The sequence below is a fragment of the Lissotriton vulgaris genome, unplaced genomic scaffold (assembly GCF_964263255.1).
Source record: "Lissotriton vulgaris unplaced genomic scaffold, aLisVul1.2 SCAFFOLD_750, whole genome shotgun sequence".
Classification (NCBI taxonomy): Eukaryota; Metazoa; Chordata; class Amphibia; order Caudata; family Salamandridae; genus Lissotriton; species Lissotriton vulgaris.
The window spans coordinates 553076-576374 of NW_028245030.1; the positions used below are offsets into that span (position 1 = coordinate 553076).

Sequence of the window (23299 nt, forward strand, 5' to 3'; positions counted from 1 at the left end):
TTGATCCCTCCTGATCAAGCAGGGTTCATCCCGGGCCGCAACAGAGTAATATCCGGGACTACCAGCCACATAAGAGGCTGCGAAGGGTGATCAAGGAGAGGCTTCAGTCTTTGCTGTTGATATCGGAATGGCATTCGATGGCTTGGAATGGTGCTATCTGTACGAAGTGATGTCCAACATGGGCCTGGGCAAGAATTTCAACAAGTGGACTCATCTGCTTTATACTAACCCTATAACTAGGATCCGCACTGGAATGGTTATCTTGGCGAACTGCTCGGTAGGACGGGGAACACGACAGGAATGCTCCTGATCTCCCCTGCTGTTTACTCTCGCTATGGAGCCCCTGGCGGTCTCTGCTAGGTCCGGGCACCTATACAGGGATTTATGCATTGAGCATCATCACCATCGCTTAGCATTATATTTGGATCATTTGCTACACTTCTTGAGCGACAGGGGTGACGACCCGAGAGAAACCCAATACATGCTAGAAGAATTTGAATTATCTGGTTTAAGAGTAAACTAAGCTCTTCCCCATGGTACAGAGCGGAAATCCCCCAGAGGGGCTGGCCCACCTACAGTGGGAACCTTGATGTTTAGGCTACTTTGGAGTTCAGCTCTATCACGACCCTGCTGATCTAGTGGATGGAAATCTCGGACAGTCTGTTAGAGTATTGAGGGCCTCCGTCGAGTTCTGGAAGACACTACTGCTCCCTGTAGCAAGCAGGATATCCCTCCTGTAAATGGTGGCTCTGTCTAGTCTCCTATATTTTTTACTACACTTCACCTATGGATTCCAAGGGCATTACTTAAACAGCTGGACACCTTAATCACCAGATTCATTTGGAGCGGGGGTGCAGACAAGTCACACTAAAAAACAATGCAGAGCGCAACAACAGCAGGGTGATTAGTGGCCCCTGACTTGACATATTACAGCTCAATTTCAATGGTTGATCCAGGTACCTGGGGCATAGACTAAACCCAGAAAGGACCCCAGGGCTCTTTGTACCAACACTACTCGACCTGCACCGAGCGTTTCTCTGAGTGCGTGAATCTTCTCTTGGCAACTTGCAGGATCTTAGAGTGATGCCTAAATTATGGTGTAGGGGCCTACAGAAGATCTGCTCTAAAACTCCTTATGCCCAACAAATTACCACTAGATCTACTAAAAGTGCTGCCTAATGACGGCAACTGGCTGGACCTCGACCTCTGGAGGGGGGCGACAAAGGTAGGGGATCTGTTTAGAGGTACAGAATTGCTCCCGTACAAGTAATTCCGAGAAGAATTCGATCTACCCCAGGGGCACTTCATACTGCACAGAGATCACAAAACAGCAATACGCGCACATTGAAACACGGGCACTACTGAGCCTTCCACATCACAGAGTTGCCAATACATAGCACTATCAGTGGGCACAATTACGACAGTCTCCTGATTATACAAGGAATTTAGAGTTGACCAGCAAAGAACCGCTGGAGAAATTACGCGTTAATGGAGTACTATTTGCTTTTAGTTGAACAGATGTGAGTCCACTGATACAAATTTATTGTTTGATGTCTGAAACCCAATTCATTTAAAAAAAAGAAGGAAAAAAAAAAAAAAATGTATAGTCTTGCGTTGTGAAGACTTGCGTGCCAAAATACCATGCTATGTTTGGAATATGGCTTAAGGGCCCTCAATGGAAGGACAAAGAGCGACCAGGGAGGCAACTGTACATTTGACAATGGTCATAGTAAAAGTAGAATAGACTGTCATTTGTAGCCTTGATTTATGGTGTGGGGTAGGTGATATGGAAATCAAGGGTAGATTAGAAAGTGATCATAATCCCCTTTGCGTCACCCATTCCTGGTGGAGGGTCACGCCCGACAATCCAGAATCGCGTAGCGAAGTTGTACCGGTCACGGCCAATGATACACGAAGAGTTAAATGGCCAAATGTGTTGGCAAATGTGGCTTCCATGGACTACATAGACTCGGAGGTGGATAAAGCAATTGCAGCCATGGAGATAGTAAATCCCGTAACACCTGGATCCTCTTCAATAACAGCCATACATGATACGTTCTTTTCTCTTATAAAACCACATTTTACTAGATTTAATAAGGTAAATAGAAAAGCCCCAGTTAAAATGGCGAGGTGGTTTAATAAACAGTGCAGGTCAACCAGATTGGAACTGGGTAGGGCACTTAAAAGCAGAGACAAGGGTTTGATTAGTATAACTAGGAAACACTATAATGTTAGTATTCGCAAGGCCAAGAAAAAGTGGAAAGAGGAATATTGGGAAGAGTTACTCGAAGCTTCTGGGTCAAGGGATTCTAGACTTTTTTGGCAAATTGTGAAGTGGGGCCGAGGTGGTACCCCTAATAATCCAGATAACAATGTTAATGCTGCATCATGGGTTGAGTATTTTAAACCCCAGTATGCAGAAAACAGGGATATTGTGGCCATAGAACCTATTCCAGTGGTATTTTGCAAGGGAAACCTGTTTTCAAATAAAGAAGCAGAATTGGTAATTTCAACCCTACAAGGGAGGAGAGCACCGGGCTTAGATGGGATTCCCTCAGACATTTTTAAGCACGATAAGGTACGGTGGGCTAGGTATGTGACCTCATCGGGAAATGCTTTAGCTAAAGGGGCTGAAATCCCAGAAATATGGAAGGGGGCAATAATTATACCGATCTACAAGAAGGGTGATCGGTCACACCCGGCCAACTACAGGCCGATAAGTTTGATTGCCACTATCCAAAAAGTGGTGGGGAAGATGGTGGTTAAGATGGTGGTTAATAAACTTATGGAGTGGGTAGACGAGAACAATGCCCTCTCCCCCCTATCAGGCAGGCTTTAGGCGGGCAACCAGCACGGTAGATCAAATATTTCGATTTACCATGTTGCGGTGGGGGACTGTACTCCTTGGCGAGGGCAGCCTTTATGTCGCATTTGTAGACTGGAGGGCTGCCTTCGACCTGGTGCCAAGGAGTAAGCTTTGGGCAGTCCTGAAAAAGATAGGGGTCCCACTCGAGTTGCTCACTCTAATAATGCGTCTTCACGAAAGCAATTTCGCCAAAGTCCAGTGGGGTAGTAATGGGGAATCTACCGTTAATTTTCCTGTTGGACGAGGTGTACGGCAGGGATGTGCAATGGCACCCCTGCTCTTCTCCCTGTTCATCAATGGTATAGTGGATAGGATGTTGGATGCAAGTGTGGATGCACCTTCGCTAGCGGGCATCAGGGTCCCTATCCTGATGTTCGCTGACGATACCCTTATTGTATCCAAAACCCCTGCAGGACTCCAGCGCGCCCTGAATATATTTGATATGTTTTGCGGGGAACATGGCCTCGAAGTAAATGCTAGTAAAACAAAGCTGATGGTTTTTGGTCAAAGGCGCCGATCCCAACCAAGGGTATCTCTGAATAATATCGAGCTTGAGGTAGTAAATGTTTTTACTTACTTAGGGGTAGAGATATCAAGCAAGCCAGGTTGGTCACGACACATTGAGAAGGCGGTACCATCCATACCACCACCCCCTTTCTCGTCCAAACCGTACTTTAAAAAAGTAGGGGTCCCCCTCAAGGCTCTATCATTTCACCCATGCTTTTCAACATCTACAGGAAGTCATTACTGGCACTGATCAGTCAATTTCACTGCATATGCTATAATTATGCAGATGACACGCAGATACTTCTTCAACTGGAAGACATTGGAAACACGCCAATTTTCAGTTGTCTCAGTGCCGTGGATCAAAGGATGATGTGGAGACATCTCAAAATGAATGCTTCCAAAACAGAAATACTCCTGTGTGGAGGCTGGAAACATTATGACCCACTCACCGCGTGGCCTGATGATCTGGGAACACCTCCTAAAGTATCAAAGGAAGTAAGATACCTCAGAATGACCATGGATGCCAAGGTATCAATTAATGCCCAAGAGAACAAACTAGCAAGATCAAGCTTTGTTACTATAAAAACTCTGCAACAAATCTTCCCCAATTTGGGATTTCTACACAAGGTCCAGGCTACCATCTACCTTGTTCTGTCCAAAATCGATTACACCAATAGCCTCTGCCAGGATCACCCTTAACCACCATGAAAAGACTACAACGGATTCATAACTCAGATGACACTACTCTTACATATAAAACCGCAAGACCACATCTCCCCAGACTTTAAAGCCGTGCATTGGTTACCGGTTGCCAGAAGATCCACGTTCAAGCTACTTTGAATCACCCAAACCGATACATGGAACAGGACCGCTCTTCATCAGTAATAAAATCCCCAAACAAATCCAACAAAGGAATCTCCACTCTAGAGTGGCAACTCACCTCAATCTCAGTGTACAAGAAAAAACATGGATGGCACATCCTTCTCTGTTTAAGCACCCTAACTATGGAACTCTTTATCCCCCAACATAAGATCCACGAAGAACCACTTTATCTTCGGAAAACGACTCAAGAATTGACTCTTCCCCACATAACCATCATACGCAAACAAATATACAGCATATACCTCTGTATAATAAGAATTTATTAGTACTATAGATATGTAACTGTGTGTATTGCTTTGTATAAATGAATAGAATTAATATGTTTTAAAAAAATAGGCATTCATTAGTTCTGCTTAACAAATTTACATATTACTGAGTTACACTTCTAGGTTTTTAACATGTATATAATTGACTGCATAAATAGGTAAATCTTTTATCAATCATTTATCTACAATTGCTTCACTATTGAATTACAAAAAACATATATACATAAAACTAATTTAAAGTACAACAACACTTGAAAGATATACTACGGTTTCTTTATGCATCTATATACCTTCTATGTACTTATGGATCTATATATTTATTACTTTTGTTCTAACTCAGCATATCCAATGCACCAAATCTCCCTATACCTTTATCAATATATCCTTTACCTTCACTCACTCATTCATCCCAAACCCCAGACCCCCAAAATAACCCTTTCTAGACTCTTCTTATTCTACCACCCCTTGCATAATCTCATACCTGTTACTATTCCGATCCCCAAAACAAGCCTTTCTAAACCCTTCCCTCTGACTCTTCCCCCTTAACCTCCCTTTTACTCATCCTAAGCCTCCTTCTACTGCTATGAGCTCTAAAACATCCCTCCACTATCCTTTTCAATCCGCTATTACAGAATGTTTTTACCTAACTTTGCGGACACAGCTACACCCCTAACCGATCTTCTTAAAAAAAACACCAGTAAAGCAGAGATACAACACCCCTCTGAGTCCGCCAGACAGGCGTTCATACAACTAAAACAGGCCATTACCACAAGTCCAGTACTTATTTCCCAGAATTTTGACGAGCCCTTTTTCTTAGCCACCGATACCGGCTTGGGAGCCGTGCTTTCTCAGATAGGTAGATAGACGGATTAGAACAACCAATACTCTATATAAGTAGAAAGCTGCACCCTCGCTAAACCAAATACCCAACCATCGAAAGAGAGTGTCTAGCTATACTTTGGGCTGTGGACAAACTAAATTATTATTTGGAAGGGAAACCCTTTGTCCTACGGATCATGTTCCACTACAGTGGATGTACAGAACCAAATCCCAGAATCCTTAGGTGGTTTTTATTCTTGCAACCATATTCCCTGATCATTAGACACAAAAAAGGGCAAGAAAATGGTAACGCTGACTTTCTGTTCCGCTCTTCTTTTCTCCCCGATCGGGAGAAACCAGGGGGGGTGGTATGTAGCAGGGAGACCCCGCTCATGGAAGATAAAGCCCCTACGAAGGAATGGTAGGTCGCTGACACATCAACTCTCCCCTCTCTCCACACAACCCAGAATGACTGGAACAGCGACACAGAGCCGCTCTGGGGACGCCAAAGAGAAGAGGACGAGGACGGCTGCTTCAAGTAGGCGTGTTCAGAGCTGGGAGCCTCGCCCTGGGAGGACGTTGCTACCTGCCGGTTGGAGAAAAAAGAGGAAGCCCAAGTCTCGGCGTGTGACAACACCGAGGAGGAAGTTCGTGAGGAGTGCAGAGGGAAGGAGAACGCGAAGCTGAGCAGAGAAGCAGAAAAGCCGAAGAAGAGGAGACGCCTGGAGGCCAACGTCCCCGCGAGTCGCCCAGCCACACTCACAGATGTGTGGCTCTAGAGAGGGTGTCGAGCTGGGTAGGGAGGTGGGGCGGTTCCGATAACAGTAAGTGCTGGTATTCACTCCCGAAGCACTCTCCCCGTGATTCCGGGCTTGTTCTGTTCCCCCCTCCCTATTTGCACCTCCCTCACTTTAGTGCAATCGAGATCATTCGAATTCTATATATTCACGAGAGCACCATGGACCTCCTCACTCCCTGGGCCCCCTGGCATATGAATAAAATGATGGCTGCCTGACTGTACCCTTCTGTCTTTTGTCTCTCCCGCAAACCTTCCGGAGGAAACGTTCTGCCCAAACAAGACCCGAAGCTCCTTTCCCCACCATTGGATGAGTAGGCCTCAGAAGTGGGCCCCGAACACCGAGGCCACAACGGATCCCACTGCGCCTACCCGGGAAAGACTATCCTCCAAGAAAAAGAAGTCCTTTGTAAAAACAAAACCTTACCTACCTCGATCCAGTCTCCGGTCCCTTTCTCCAACCCCGCCACAAAAGGTTATTTGCTATACCCAGTATTTGTGAATTTATGCAAATGTACCCATTGCACAGCCAAAACCGCACATAGGTGAAGCGTTCATCACACCGGTTTGCAATTTTACTCCTTATTATGTCTTCTCCTTTGTGATTTCTCTAATAGTCACAACATTTTCAAAATAGCCATATAACCAAATTATATTTGTGTACACTCCTCCCTTTACTATATTTATACCTGGAATGTTAATCGTAGATTTGGTTTCACAGTTGATAAATTTTTCTGTCATATACTTCACCATTTGACTAAACCGGATGAAAATGTACTTTGAGTCTTATACAAATCTACAAAGCACATCCTAGTTGCACAACCTCTGTTGTTCAAGAGCAGCCACCCCAATTCAGTGGTCAGAAATTACCCTGCTCCCACTTCTTCACACTTAATTTAAAAGCATAAAGTAGGCGACCTGCAACTAAGTTTTCAAGCACTAAATCAGGTTTTTGTTTAATTTGCCACAACAGTCTAAGAATACCCCAAAGTAAAAAAAAAGACAACCGCCAAGGGCGACATGCATGCACTGTCCTCGACTTGAACTGGATAGTGTATTTTCAATATCTGTAAATGCAGTAGGAGGGAAAGAAGACTGGTGAACACCAAATGATAGTGCCTGATGAACAAACCACACCTCTTCAAATGCTACTTACCCAGTTGATTGCGTCATTCTCCTTTAACTTCTCGTTGAAGTATTCCGTCACCTTTGCCTGCCAGTCCAGATTTGGCCCATTCTGAGCTACAAAGATAAATGAATGAGAAATATACCAACATGAATTTAGGTGCTTAATTTACTCACTGCAAACTGTAACAAGTTTTAAACCTCCGCTAATGATAAAAGTCATTAAAGAAGTAGCACCAGAGAAAGGAGGGCTAGACCAACCTCTTTCAGTAAGGATAACATGGAAACATGAAGGTGAGGAGCTTTTCAAACACACAGCCTACTACTGGGAATGGTTGAAAGACATTTGACCAACATTGTATTGCTCAAAATTATACTGAAACCACCTATCCGAATGTCTTTGTTCAAGGACCATTCTTTAAAATCCGGAAATATCACCTCATTTACATGAGTTGGCAAAGAAAACCCCTATTGTAGACTAATCAGAGCAAAGCTAATCAGAGAAGAGAAAAAAAAAGTGCGACTAACGTCATGGCCCTGTTTATGCAGGGTTACCATTACGGAGACGGGGGGGGGGGGGGCAAAGGGATAGGAAATGGGGAATTACAAAGGGGAGGGCTGGGCTTGGTTTGCTAGGGTTTGTTTTGTAGGCAGTTGGGAAATTTGCTCTAATAGACACCAAATGCAACTTAATCTGCGATGCCCTGCCTTAACCTCTTATTAGGGCAGCCTAAGACTAACACCCCAATACTCTATTCCACCACTGCAAACAACTAACTTGGACAGAATTTCCTCAAGAGTACACTTAGTCACACTATATTTTTGTGTTTGCGTGCATTGGCTCAAGCTGCATACTTGGCTTAAGTGTCTGAAAATATGGTGCTTGGGGAGGGGCTCTCCTCTTGGCTGTTCCACATTAGGTGCACACACTTACTTTCCACATGTTTCCATATTCAGGCAGCCAAGCATAAAAGCATGTTGTCTGCCTCAAATGTATCTGTATTGGTCATGGGGTCATTGTTCCAAGGACCTGCCTCATGTTTGGTTGACTACTAATGCTAATCTCCCTAATCAACGCATTCACTTCAACGATACCCCCTGACAAATTGAGAACTGGTTATTGATGAAGATGGGTCCTGCAGCAGGAATGAGGTAATATAAATTTTTATGCTCAATTGTGTCCCCTACTACGTACCCCAACGTCTCCATGTACGAGTTAAAGTGCATGTAACTTCCCTCCTGTGCCAGCTATGAAGACGCAAATACATTTGCGTCCAACGTTAACATGTCCTCTTTCAGATCCGCCATGAATGGATCACTAATTCAGTTCCTAAGTATGCCGTGCCACCGTCTTTACATGGTGCACTTTCATGTTTTCATGGCTCTGGCGAAGGCCTGCCATCGAGCCTTTTCCTGATTTCTGCCATCAAGCTCATTTCTGTTTTCTGCCTCTGAAAACGGCAGCCCCCACCTGCATCTCTGAACTCTGCCTTCCTTCCTGCCAAGCAGCGCGGGGCCTGGCTCAGTCCGGCCTGCCTGCCAAGATGGTATTTTGCCTTTATGTTATCAGTTCTGCTCCGTGAATCCACATTCCTAGCTAACGAGTAGGATAAACATATCCTGCCTGCAATAGATACAGTCCAGTCTTTCCGTCTCCATGCAAGTGTATTACTGTACCAATTTCCATAGAAAACTCCAGTTACTTAAAGAAATATATGCATCTCCTAGCCTTAGTGACAAGTAACCTCTGTCCCGATAGCCTTTAGTTTCCAGCAACATGTACTCCAAACACAAGATACCAGATATGATTTAGGAACAAGTTGATCTGACCCACCAGACTTCTGTCTCTCCCCTCTAAGGCTAAATGTCAAGTCCCCTGCACCCTCCTGTTTACGTCAGTCACACGTCATGCTGCTGCGCACGCATCCTTGCTACAGATTCCTGCTGACACTGCAAGATTTCATTATGTATCCACCCACTTATGACATTTCATGTGACGTTGTCTGGCACCCACCTCCGTGTACGCCCTAGTGCACGCCTTCTGATTACGTATTGCTACGCACATGTTTCCTATCTCGCTTCTCTCAGCTGTTACGCCTTCTGCATGAATGAACTATAAATATTGTACCTTGTTAATAAAGCATTGCTCTGTCCCTTCCTGAACCCCAGTGGTGAAAGGAACATGATATCCTGGTCCGGACCATACAATTCCATTTTATGGAATAAAACCCCTTAAAACTCAGATGCCACGGACTCTGTGTCTCTTATTTTGATTAAGCTATTTTATTGAACTTTACTGCATAGAAATTAAGTACCAGGTAATTTTATTTACCACATAAATTGGCACCCCAGATGGGACCCTCCCCCACCTTACTCGCCGGCGGTGCGTTGCAGGCCTAGTCCCCTGCCACAGCCGGACGGACACTCATGCGCATCTGCAGGATTTCCTGTACCTCCCTCAGGCCAACGGAGGTGACTGAGACTGCGATCGACACCCAGACGAGGCGGTGAGGAGTGCGGAGGATCCCAACCCGAGTCCAGCCGAGAGTGCAAGGTCCGAGGTGTCTTGAGGCCCACCAGTTCCGAAGTTCCGAAGTATCTACGTCGCGAGTCCAGTCCAGTCCAGGGTTCAGTCCAGTCCAGTCCAGTTTCTGAGGCCTTCCGTTTTCTGTGCTTCCCGGTGAGTACCGTTGCTGAGGGAGTATCTAGACGGGTGTGTTACTATGCATCCGGTAAAGATGGGTTTGGGTACACAGATCCAGTCTGCACTGTTTAGCAGTGTATCTGTACTGTTTAGCAGTGCATCAAGAATTCCAGTCTGCACTGTTTTAGCAGTGTATCTGCACTGTTTGGCGGTGTATCTGTACTGTTTAGCAGTATATCAAGAAGTATTTTAGTGAGTATTTTCGTTATAGAAATCAAGTATAGTCAATATATGTATAGGATTTTTGTGATTAATGTCGTGGTATGAGAGACTGTTTGATATATGTTACTGTGTTCTTTTATGTAATAATTGTGTTCAAAATTCAAGTAAAAGTCTAGTCAAAAATATTACGATGCCACTGTTCAGTAAATTAAGACAGATAGGAACTAGAAAAGGGATTCTAGAAGAAGCAGTGCCTGTTCCACCTAGGGACACTCCAGGGCACTTTATGTACCACAAACATGGCTTAGATGCCATACTGTACTTAGACTTGTGGGTGGACTACACCAAGGACTTAGAAGAGAAATATAGATGGCCTGTTTTAGGAACATGGGATGCCGAGTGCATCATGAGAGTAGAGGAAGCATTATTGAAAAAGAAAGCCCGACAGTCACAGAAAGACGCCATAGAATTATGGCGTTAAGAATCCCTCCGCCCCCATCAGCAGACCAGCTCCAACAGCTTCAGCAGGTAATGGAAGATGTAGCAATTCCCCACTGTATATATGATCCAGAACCAGGAAAGGGCTTAATGCTCGTGATTTCACTAAGACTAGGAAGATTTGTGTAGTTTCTTGTAAATAGCTCCTTGTAATATGGCTTGTGAGGAGCATATTCTCATTTAGACTTGTTGTGTTCCTTGTGCATTTCGCCTTGTAAATATGCCTTGTGAAGAGCATGTCATTTTTGGACTTGTTGACTTTCTTGTAAATATGGCTTGTGAATAGCGCCATGTGGATATGGCTTGTACAGAGCATGTTATCATTGCGTTAGTCAGGAGAGAGCTGGATCTCTTTCAAGTGCTTGGAGAAAATGTTTTGAATAAGGGTTAATTTCTTGGATTGAGAAGGCAGTATTTGTTTTGACAAGGTGTTAAGGAATTATAGCGTTTTTTGGTGTTTGCGGGGGGGGGGGGGCGTGTTTTTGAGCGGAAATTCGTACCTGTTCCAGTGGAGGGATTTGGTTGTTTTTTGGTGAGGATTTAGGGAATAGCTTGAACTACTGTGATGCAAAGTTTGAAAAGGATCCGAGCTGTGGAAGTGGTGGAAAAAGCATGTTTTGTGCGGGGGTGCGATTTGCCATGTTATCCAATGGGCGTATTCAGTTTGCAGATTGAATGGTAAAATGTTGCATGGAGGGTAAAGGAGTGTTTTTGTGAAGGGTTTTGTCTTGGAATACTTGATTTAATGTGTTTAGCTCAGAAGACGGTAAAGTTGTAAATAGACCAGTCGAATTGAGATAAGGGTTTTGCACAGAGGGTGCTTAGATGTTTTTTTAGGGTTGACAAGAAAATATAAATCAGACCCTTCATAGAATGCGTTTTTATTAGTGTAAATGAACAGTGTGTTTTTTAAATAGGAATGTTTCTACAGAATATTTTTTTCCCAATGTCTCCCCTACATTAGTTTAATTTGCATTTAGTTTTAAGACTGACCTATGTACTTTGACAGGCTGCTTCAATTGATGTGTGCAGAGAACAGTCCCCACTAAAATTAGAAAACATGGCCTTTTGAAAAAGTATGAATCCTGGCCCTCTTAATAGGTAGAATAGATAAGTTTGCACACTTACTTATGAAAATATTGGTTATGCAATGCAGAATTAAGGAGTTCGACATGTTATTTTCAAAAAAAAAAAAAAAGAGAGTAAAATATGGTGTGTTTCCATGCCATGAATGTTTTGTTTCCCTTGCAGCTAGTAGCAGTACAGAATTATTTTTAAAATGCTAGCATGTCACTCAGTTACAGAAAAATATATGTCTTTATTAATTAACGTTTTAAAGGTTTGCTTCAGTTAAAGTTAGAAAAGCTCTGGCCTGGGAAGAGATATGTTATGACGTACAAGGAATGTGTTTTTAACCTTGAGACAGTCCGTCCGAGGCCTTTGGCCTCGTTCCCAGTAAATGATGTTTATATAAAGGGAGGGCTACTCCCTCTTGAAGCAAGCAGTGCCTGTCTTGGCCATCCTCCAATTCTTTTCCGCGGACAATTATTGGCTGTTCTCCAGCTGAGCCAGGCAGCATTCTTTCTCTATGTTTATATAAGGGAGGGGTCAAGTTGCTCTCCCTCACAGTCAGTACTAAAAGCTTCATTGACTTCAGATAAGAGCATGCTTGCAAATGAATAGATTTTCCCTCAGTAGTGTAAACAGGATTGGCAGGAAGCTTTGCTCCTGCCATGAGATCAACATTTGGCAGTCATTCAATTTTAGATCGCAATGAAGCTCGGCTTCTACTTGATAATGCTTGGATCAGATTCAAGCTCTGAGCGCGAACATAATTCTAGAGGGAGGGGCTGTTTCTCAAAGGAGTATCGAGGCTCCAGCCTTCTGTCTATGACAAGTTTAGTTTGGGTTTATTCAAATACATTACCCAAGATCTAGAGAAGGATTTATTGTAATGTTGCAGAGGTTTTGGAAAGAGGTTCCCCAATATAAAATAGTGCTTTTGAATTGAGAAGTCATTTTTATTTATTTATGTTAACATAATTATTTTTGCTGGATTTATGACGGTGATCCCTAGCATTTACAGTCAGACACTACAGACAGCTAGACGGTGTTTACATGCCTACCAACATAAACGTCATTCTAATTACAGCAGGATCAGAACCAGACTGTGACATTGCATCTCTGACAGTCTTGCACTTTCTGTGTAAAGCAAGTGGTGTACAACACTTGCTTTCCAAGGAGGGTATACAGCTAACACGGTAGACAGCTAACACAAGAATCATACAGCTCATTACTAGCCTGTCACAGCCCAGAACACAGAAGGAGGTACAAGCTTTTATAGGCCTCACTTCTTACTGCAGACAATGGATCCGTCAGTATGCATTTCTAGCCAAGCCACTTTTACAGTTGACAACACAGGAGGCAGCGTCATCGACTGTCCTCCCTTGGACTCAGGAACATACACAGGCTTTTGACGAATTAAGGAAAGCTTTATGTCAAGGACCAGTTTTAGCGACACCATGTTACAGCAAACCTTTTACACTTTTTGTCACAGAACGTGAGGGAACTGCATTATCAGTCCTCACTCAAGACCAAGCAGGGTCACACAAACCGTGTGCCTATTTTTCAAGTACATTGGATCCAGTAGCACAGGCCTTGCCTGCGTGTTTAAAATCAGTGGCAGCTACAGCTTTAGCAATCAGACAGAGTGATTCCATAGTGTTAGGACACCCTCAGACAGTACAAGTTCCACATTCTGTAGAGGTTCTTTTAAACAGAACTCAGACTCAGCACTTGACTATAGCACGACTGACAGGTTATGAATTGACATTATTTCAGCCACACATAGAAATCAGACGCTGTAACACATTAAATCCAGCTACACTTTTGCCATTAAATATGATAGACCCTTTGGCACATGATTGTGTCGAAGTCATTACCGTCACGACGAAACCCAGACAAGACTTGACAGACACCGCATTACCAGATCCAGACCTGACACTTTATGTGGATGGTTCATGTATGAGAACAAGTACAGGAGAGTTAGTGGCTGCATATGCAGTAACAACAGAAACTGATGTCATAGAAACACATCATATTGACACCCTGTCAGCCCAAGCAGCAGAGCTCATTGCTCTGACCCAAGCCTGTATTTTAGCTCTGTTAGAAGCAATACATTTGCCTACAGCAATAGCCATTATGAAGTGTAAAGCACATATTAAAGTCACTGACAACATTTCCCAGGGCAACGACCTGGCAGACCGAACAGCCAAGCTTACAGCACAGACTCACACACCTGACAAGACAAAGACAATAGTCCCGACGCCAACTCATTGCATGACAGTTAAGGATCCCGCCCTAGATGTAATTGACATACAGACACATACTACACCAGACGAAATAAAGAAATGGACTGAACTAGGAGGGATCCAGACAGAATAGGGATGGATGACGAAGGGAAAAGCCACATGGTTTCTCCCCGACTCTATGGTTCAAGTTATTATTACCACAGCACATATTCCTGCACATTTAGGAGAAAAAGGCATGTTAGACAGTATTCAAAACCTTTGGTTCAATAAACATTTACGAGCAGCAGCAAAACAGAAAGTGCGTACTTGCCTGATCTGTTGTCAGTTCAACCCAGGTAAAGGCATTCCCGTAGAGCAAGGTGGATTTCATCCTCCTGACCATCATTTTGAAGTCCTCCAGATGGATTATATCCAAATGGACAGATGTAAAGGTTATAAGTATGTTTTAGTAGTGTGTGCACTAACCAGATGGACAGAAGCGTACCCAGTCCCAGATTATACTACAGCAAGCCTTGTAGAAAGCCATAATCAGACACTTAAAACGAAATTAGGGGTACGCCTATGCCTAAAATAGAATATCTGATGTTGACAATAACATGCTGACAGATTACCTAGCTTCCTTGATATCTGCACTACTCTCTCTTCATTCACAGGTTGCCTCCGCCCTCCCTGACAACACCCAAGTCCAGGAGCCTGCCATAGTCCCTGGAGATGTTATCTATGAGCGGAACTTTGGACCGATCAAGCCCCCTTAAGCCGCATTGGAGGACGCCGAAGCCTGTGCTACACACCACGAGGACTGCTATCCGGCTCGAAGGACGAAAAGGAAATTCTATGGACAATTTGGAACTTTCTCTTTGCCCGAATCTTTGATAACACCCAAAAGACTGCCTTGAAACCAGTGACTCAAAACCCCCTTTTCTAAAAAAACTCTGCATCAGTAAAATTAATACAAATTACGGTCTAGCAAGTCAGACAGTTTAATTGTTTAAGTCCTCCCCTAGGTGAATCGGTTAAACCTGATTCTGACATGTACCCGTTAGACCCCAATAGAGAGAGAGATAGAAAGAAAGAGTTCAAGAAACGTACATACTGCAAATCACTGCGTAGTCACTGTATAGTGACATTGTTAATAATGTTTTTCCTAAGTCTTCTGATAATAGTTGCAAGTGTACTTCTCCCTATATATTACCCTATTTTCAAGCGTGAACAATCTGCTTACAATGTTTCTGCTGAACACACTTTTAGCGAGTTACCTCCACATGAACTCTCATACAGACTTGCGCTGCGCAACAACATTTTCATTAGTATGCTTCATCATTCCCATCAGACTAATAATGCTACAAACTGCTGGATATGTGGCCGACTCCCTCCCTACCTGAATTACAAGGGAGTTCTGCCCCTCTTTCCGTACCCGTCCACACACAATGGTTCCTGTGGTACATGGTTTAGTTTAATAAATTCCTTAGATTCTGATTCCGTAGTTTACCAAGGCAATTGGGTATGGGGAAATCTGAACACTGTTCTGCACAAAGTATGTTTCCCTGACAAGGCGGGTCTTCCCAAAAGGACAGGGACCGATCTAGAAAACGAAGTATAAGGATTAGGTAACTTTACACTTAACCTCATGATTCTGAATGTTCAGTCCGAAGCCGAATCAGTCCTGCCCTTTATGTCAGTATTACCAGTTAAGGGTGAATTATGTGTCAGAAAGAATGGTTCAGTACACCTGGGTCATAGTCTACCTTTAAAGCTTCACGTCATTCCTACTTCATTTGTGGTCATACTGCATATATACGCTTACCTCTAGATTGGGATGGCACCTGTTACATTGCATTCCTTCTGCCACCTGTTTTTCTAGCCCCACCTGATTATCATAGGAACTCCCACCTAGTATATACTGGACCCAAGAGAGAACTCCCGATTATACTGAAACGGCATGGGAACAATATACAGATTTCAATAAAGGTTTCTTTCCTTACTTAGGTACTGTCTCGATTAGTAAACTGATACGTAGATTGACCAGAACTCTTGAAGCTGTAGTGAATGAAACTACCTCTGCCCTAGGTAACGTAACAGAGGAACAGTCTGCTATGAGACTCGTAGTTCTTCAAAATCGTCTTGTCCTTGACGTCATCCTGGCCGATAGGGGCGGGGCTTGTACCGTCATCCACTCGAGCTGTTGCGTTTTCATTCCAGACAACGCACCATCGGTTTACAAAGCCATCACTAGGCTTCACGAAATAGCTCATCTGATACATCAGAATCCAGGCTCTTGGACATGGTCCGGTTGGTTCTGGAATGTAATCTCTGCATGGGGATGGAAAGTACCGTCATTTCTAGGTATCATATTGCTCATAGTATTCAGTAGTTGCCTATGTTTACAATGTGGGCCATCGATTTGCGGATTGTGCGCCACATCCTGTATTCCACGTTCTAGTCCAAGTTCACGTTCTAGTTCCCGGTTAAAGAAAGAAGAACAAATGATGTTACACGAACAAATAGATGGATTAATGAAGATTGATATATCATGAAGGGTCCGTAGGGGACAAGGAGGGAATGAGGTAATATAAATTTTTATGCTCAATTGTGTCCCCTACTACGTACCCCAACGTCTCCATGTACGAGTTAAAGTGCATGTAACTTCCCTCCTGTGCCAGCTATGAAGACGCAAATACATTTGCGTCCAACGTTAACATGTCCTCTTTCAGATCCGCCATGAATGGATCACTAATTCAGTTCCTAAGTATGCCGTGCCACCGTCTTTACATGGTGCACTTTCATGTTTTCATGGCTCTGGCGAAGGCCTGCCATCGAGCCTTTTCCTGATTTCTGCCATCAAGCTCATTTCTGTTTTCTGCCTCTGAAAACGGCAGCCCCCACCTGCATCTCTGAACTCTGCCTTCCTTCCTGCCAAGCAGCGCGGGGCCTGGCTCAGTCCGGCCTGCCTGCCAAGATGGTATTTTGCCTTTATGTTATCAGTTCTGCTCCGTGAATCCACATTCCTAGCTAACGAGTAGGATAAACATATCCTGCCTGCAATAGATACAGTCCAGTCTTTCCGTCTCCATGCAAGTGTATTACTGTACCAATTTCCATAGAAAACTCCAGTTACTTAAAGAAATATATGCATCTCCTAGCCTTAGTGACAAGTAACCTCTGTCCCGATAGCCTTTAGTTTCCAGCAACATGTACTCCAAACACAAGATACCAGATATGATTTAGGAACAAGTTGATCTGACCCACCAGACTTCTGTCTCTCCCCTCTAAGGCTAAATGTCAAGTCCCCTGCACCCTCCTGTTTACGTCAGTCACGCGTCATGCTGCTGCGCACGCATCCTTGCTACAGATTCCTGCTGACACTGCAAGATTTCATTATGTATCCACCCACTTATGACATTTCATGTGACGTTGTCTGGCACCCACCTCCGTGTACGCCCTAGTGCACGCCTTCTGATTACGTATTGCTACGCACATGTTTCCTATCTCGCTTCTCTCAGCTGTTACGCCTTCTGCATGAATGAACTATAAATATTGTACCTTGTTAATAAAGCATTGCTCTGTCCCTTCCTGAACCCCAGTGGTGAAAGGAACATGATATCCTGGTCCGGACCATACAATTCCATTTTATGGAATAAAACCCCTTAAAACTCAGATGCCACGGACTCTGTGTCTCTTATTTTGATTAAGCTATTTTATTGAACTTTACTGCATAGAAATTAAGTACCAGGTAATTTTATTTACCACAGGAATGATGAACGAAAGTTGGTTGCAGATATGTTGTTTGCGCTCTAGACAGGTGGTGGAAATAGGTTAACCCCTCCCCCAGGTGTGTTTTAGCAAAATGTGTTGCGTTCACTAGAGCCTGTATACTTACCTCAAAGAAAACCATTATCTTACACAGATTCCAAGTATGCTATTGGGGGTTACCTATGGGTTTGGGCAACTGACTTCAAAGAGGATTTCTCACATCATTAAGCACACGTTTCAAAAATGGGTATTATATTGAAAATATGTCTGGATGCATTGCAGCATCCTAAAGAGCCTGCAGTTATCAAGTGTGCAGCATACAAAGTCCTGCACGATGAGGTTCTATAGGTGTGCAGAATCTACTTCCAAATGGTTTCCTCTACATCACCATATGTGTGGGTGCTTGACCCTATATGGGGGAAAGGGTTACAGGGCATTAAGAGGCTACTGGACCCCTATATGGTGGTTGAGATGGTGTGCCAATCGTGATCTGGGGCCTGTCCTACTACAGCTCTGCAAATTGGGCTAGGAATACCATTTTAGCATTTGTTTGTCCGAGTAGCTAGGGTGAGCAGTCAAAGGCTTCTATAGGAAGCAGTGTTGAATGCACACGCTCAGGGCTCAACAATCAAGCAACATACAGAATAATTTACTCAGTGTTCATCTTTTGGGTAAAGAAAGTAATATTTTTATTGAAAACTTTATCGCATTTTTATAGCACAACAAACAGGTCAGCTGAATATATAATTAGGTACCATTATCACTGCTCACATTAACATTGCATCAATCAACTCCGATCAAGTTTTAAGTTCCCAAAATAGTGGATATTAAAGTGTTAGGATTTGGTGAGGGAAGGGTCGTTTTGAAAAATTATAAATAAAAAATAATTTGACATACAATCGGTAGTCCTCCCTTACGTAGATGAACTTGCATAAACGCGGTTACCATAAAAAATATGTGCTAAACCTGGTGTGTGTTTATTTTTTTCAGAAATCCGTATTGGCGGGAGATGTAGATGGTGAAACATGCACAAGACAAGTGAAGGGATGGCAGTTTCCAGGCAGGCAATAAAGACACGCATCAGAAACAAAAAATTTAAGGTGCAAAATTCTGTTCGAAATGGTTATTCAAAAACGGGGAGAGAAGAAAAACTTTGTTTTATTTTTTTTTCTTCACTATCTTGTTTTTTGGTAGCTAAGAGTTGCCCGGTATTCAGTAAAGATATGCATATACCACAAATAGAAAAACATATTGTAATGACACCGCTACTATAAGCCATTTTGAGTAAAATAGCCCAATGCAGAGCGTGTGGCTAAATAGAAAGACCTTACAAACTGTTCTTGTTAATTAAGAGATCTCAGAACGGCTCTTAAAAGTCTGGTTTAATGTGCATTCCCTATGAAACTAAAGACCAGCTTCGTGGCGCAAACACAGATAAATCGGCCAAGAAGTAGGGGGGATAGTACTAATAATGCATGTGCACAGGGTAAAACCAATTCAGATGTCTTTTCACTGAGAAATGGAATTAAATTAAAGCCAATGGTGAGAAGTGTTGGCGCTGCAGCGGGCGGAGGGGGTGGGGCCCTGCCAGCCCTGGGACCCCCATTGAATCCTCCATCTGGGCCGTGGAAGTCAGCCCTCTGTATTGTGAAGGGTGAGTGGTGATAGAGCTGTGCGGGATCTCAATGTCTGAAGCAGGCATCAGGGAGGAGCATGGGTGCGTCGGGCAGGTTGGTGGAGAAAAGACAGGCGGGTGGGTATATACTGATGATGGACTGATGGCCTTGCGGAAGAGCAGAAAGATGGGTTAACTTTGATGGATGGATTGGGGAGAAGATGGATGGATGAATGCATGGGATTGGATACAAGTGGGTTGGATGCATAGATTATTGAAATGGTGGGGGAGTAGACTGATGAATGCAAAGGGTGGGTGGATTGGTGAAAGGGTGACTGTTTAGGCTGGGTCGGATTTGTTAGAGGGCTAGATGGACTGTAAAAGTGGATACGTAGTTCCATGGATTTGGGTGCATGAATGGCGGGGGTGGCTAGATGGATGAACGACTGGGTTTGGATGCAAGAGGAGAGGATGGGTCAGGTGGGTTGGATGCACAGAAGGCAGGGGCGCAACCTGTTGAGTTAATGCATTTGTGTATTAGGTTGGATTGGTTGAATGAGTAGATGGACTGTTAAAGTGAGTAGGTATCTTGGGTTTGAATTAATGGGTGAATCATGGATGGGTGAATTGTGTGGGCTCGGGAGTGGACAGATGGAAGAATGGCCGGTATTGGAGGCAGGTCTGAGCGGATAGGTCGGGTGGGTTGGATGCACAGATGGAAGGGTGGGTGAGTAGACTGATGAATGCATGGGTTTTGTGGATTGGGGATGAACGGATTGGTGGACAGGGTCGGATTTGTTGAATGAGTAGATAGACTGTAGAGGTGGTGAGCATTTTTATAGGTTTGCATAAATGGTTGAATGAGTCAATGGGTGGATGAGCTGTGTGAGTTGCATAGGCAGATGGACGGTATATGAATATCTGGATAAATTCACATGTTTGGATGAATGATGGAAGGATGGAAAAGGTGGGGTATGTAAATGGATGGATGACTGAGCTTGGATGGATGGAATGTTTCTTACTTTGTTCGCAAATATGCAGTGGAGACAAGAAGCCCCCCATCACCTCCCTTACCTGTGAGAATGAACATCCAAGGAGGCCCCGTTCAGCCATGTGCAAGGTGCAGCAGGTCACGTGCTTCTTACTCTAGTCAAAGGTATGACTGGCTTCAGGAATGTGTGCAGATTTGCCTCAGCAATTCACACACACTTACACCTCTGTCTTTACACGCCACACACATTGATATAAAATACATTCCGCTCTACACATACGTGCGCGCACACACATCTCTACCCCCACACAAATACACGCACACCGCACATCCCCACATATATACAATAAGTACCCGTGTCTCTAAACACATAAGCACGTGCGTAGGCAACGCGTCTCTAGGACACCACACACACGCTTGCGTGCGCACACACACACACACACACGTGTCCCAGCTACTCAGTCTGCCTCCAGTGCAGATCGCAAGAGAGCACATTTCGTGTTTAAAAGCACTCCCGTACATTTCTTGTCCGTGTTCATTACAGTAACATGCCACCTCGTCTGTCCTCCGGCCGCATCAAAGGCAAGGAACACTTTTTCTGCTTCTTCCTTCAGTAATAGCTGTGCACAGGGAGGGGTCGTAGGGGCAGGGGTTCTGGATTCTGTAAATTGCAACAAAGGAACAAAAATACAAAAGGCTGCAAGCGGTGCCAAGTGTATCACTCCGACAGGTTTGAGGTGCATCAAAGTAAATGTTTTCCCCTTTACACTACAAGTCGTTGAAAGAGGAGGCACTCACTTGGCCAGAGGGGACGGCCTGCCTGTGCATCTGCACCCTTTTAAATTCGAAATATGTTTTCATGGCCCCAATACACACGCAAAGACTCCAGGAGAAACCATCATCGCCCGGAGCACAATAAAACAGGACTTTCGAATAGAAGGAAAAAAAAGAAAGAGGCACAAGCACAAACAAACAATGAAGGCCTTAGTTTGTTTTTTCGTCACAGCTGGCGCCCACTTTTATAGAAGCACTGCAGCTGCCGTTTGTTTAAAATGAAAATAATACATACCTGCAGCGCTGTATAAAAACAGGCGCCGGCTGTGGGAAAATAAACCTGCACCCGCCATCGTTGCTAATGTGCCCGCGGTGCTTTATAAAGGTGGCCCCTGCTGTGAAAAAAGAAAAAACTGCTGCCACCATTGTTTAAATTGCGCCCACCCCCGCCATCGTTCGTATGGAAGCGGGTCGCTTGCAGGAAAGCATGTACCGAGTGCATCAGGAGAAAGTCATTTTAAAAATTAGCAAATCTCCCCCGTTGCAGCAAGCGAGGGCAGGGGGGGGGAAGGGAGGCTGGGTGAACCAGTCAGCCACGGTTTATTTTTGCATCGTGCTTTCACTTTATAGTGAAAGCGCGATGCAACAACCTGGATTCAGCGTTCTATTTGGATCTGAGCTGGTCCTCCCTGTGACCCCTTGCGTCTCTGAGCTCTGTGCCTGCCTGCTGCACAGAGCCGACTGGTGCATGCTCCAGGCTTGAAGGCAGTGTGGTTGCAGGAAGCCCGGAGCACTGGCTTGTGTGCTTCAAAGCGGTTGTGAATCTTAAATAAACAAGCAGATAAGAAAAGTCTTCACAACATCCGTGAAGCAGGCGAGCCAGTCTGGGTGGGCCGGACCAAAAAGCCAAAGGGAGGAAACGAAAAACCCTCCTTTTCAATGGGAAGCCAGAGTTTACCATAAATGCTGACGCTACCCAATGGAAATGAGGGGCGGGGCTTCAAGCCCTTTTGTAAAAGTCCTCATTAACAATAACTCTTGCCGAGTGAGCTGAGCATGTGCATAGCAATGCTAGGCGAGACCTAAAAAGGATACTCACAGCCCTACCCAGCATATTCTATCAGGTTCAAAGTTGTCACGTCTGCCCATTTAGGTCAGCATATTGTTTGCTTCTGAGAGGCATTTCATACCAATTCCCAACATTCAAATGCTAATTATTAGCTGGCAGAAGTGGATGAACAAACGCAAAGAACCCTCCAGAGGCTTCAGGCAGGCAAAAGGTAACTATTAAACATAGTCCTAGATCATCAAAGACTACCAGCATAACGCTATTTGTCAAATGCTCGCACTTGTTTTTTAAAGCATTCTCCCTTTTAAAAAACTTTGTATTTTGCTCCTACGTGGGCACGGGGAACAAGGGAATTGGGTTTTATGTATTTCTACTGTGGAGACTACTCTGTTATTGACTTTTAAATTGCTCTTACCTGCACTTTAAAAATCTCGCATTCTGCTGCTAAATGTAAACAGGGGAACTGTGCGTTTCTCACTTTCCTGCTGCTAAGAGTATTTTTCTATCTGTCTTGCGTTTCTTGGTCCGCGCGTTAGTTATTCTTTTGCTCAGCACACGCCTCCCTATTTAGGAAGGGTGACCCAGACAAACAGGCAGCTTTTTAAAGCAGCTCCTGCAGGGAATTATGTTTGAGAAACTAGGGGAAGCCTGTGCATCACAGGTAAATCCTAGCGTGGTCTAAGGCAGTCCGCTTCCTAAGGAAGACCTACAGCCCCAGGAAGAGGCTGGGACTCTCCGACTGTACAGTTTCTCTTCCTATAAGGCCAGGCAGATGCCTTTGCTCTCTCTGTAGACAGGCGGGCTTTTATACATTCATAGAGATCCTCTATTCCTCCAGCAGACAGCACACATTTCAGGTGATAACATCCAGTCTCTGAGAGATGAGGAGTCAAGTAAATACGAGCTCTGGTCACACAGAAGTCATTGAAGTTCTTTGTGAAGCAATTCCTTCCTTTGTATTGCAGGACTTGAACTTAGTACAAAATGGTGGGGTTTGGGCTCCACCACTTTGAAATGCAATTTTTCAGTTTGGTAAGGTTCTTTTTTCAAGCGGTGTTCTCGGGCTGCTCTCCAGGCAGATTTTGTGTAGAACGCCGCTTCTCACAGCAGGTAGCACAAGGAATTGGTCCCGAAGAGCACCCACAACACAAGCACAGTCAACTG

General features: G+C 44.2%; 1 protein-coding gene across 2 annotated transcripts in view; it reads right to left on the reverse strand.

Annotated features, from left to right (window-relative positions):
- Positions 1–23299, reverse strand: part of MCMBP (minichromosome maintenance complex binding protein) — a 208545-nt gene that overhangs the window by 151753 nt on the left and 33493 nt on the right. For both annotated transcript variants that reach the window (XM_086948988.1, XM_086948987.1), the window contains exon 2: positions 7293–7378. In XM_086948988.1, coding sequence (XP_086805114.1) covers positions 7293–7378 — 86 coding nt within the window. The remainder of the gene's footprint in view (positions 1–7292; positions 7379–23299) is intronic.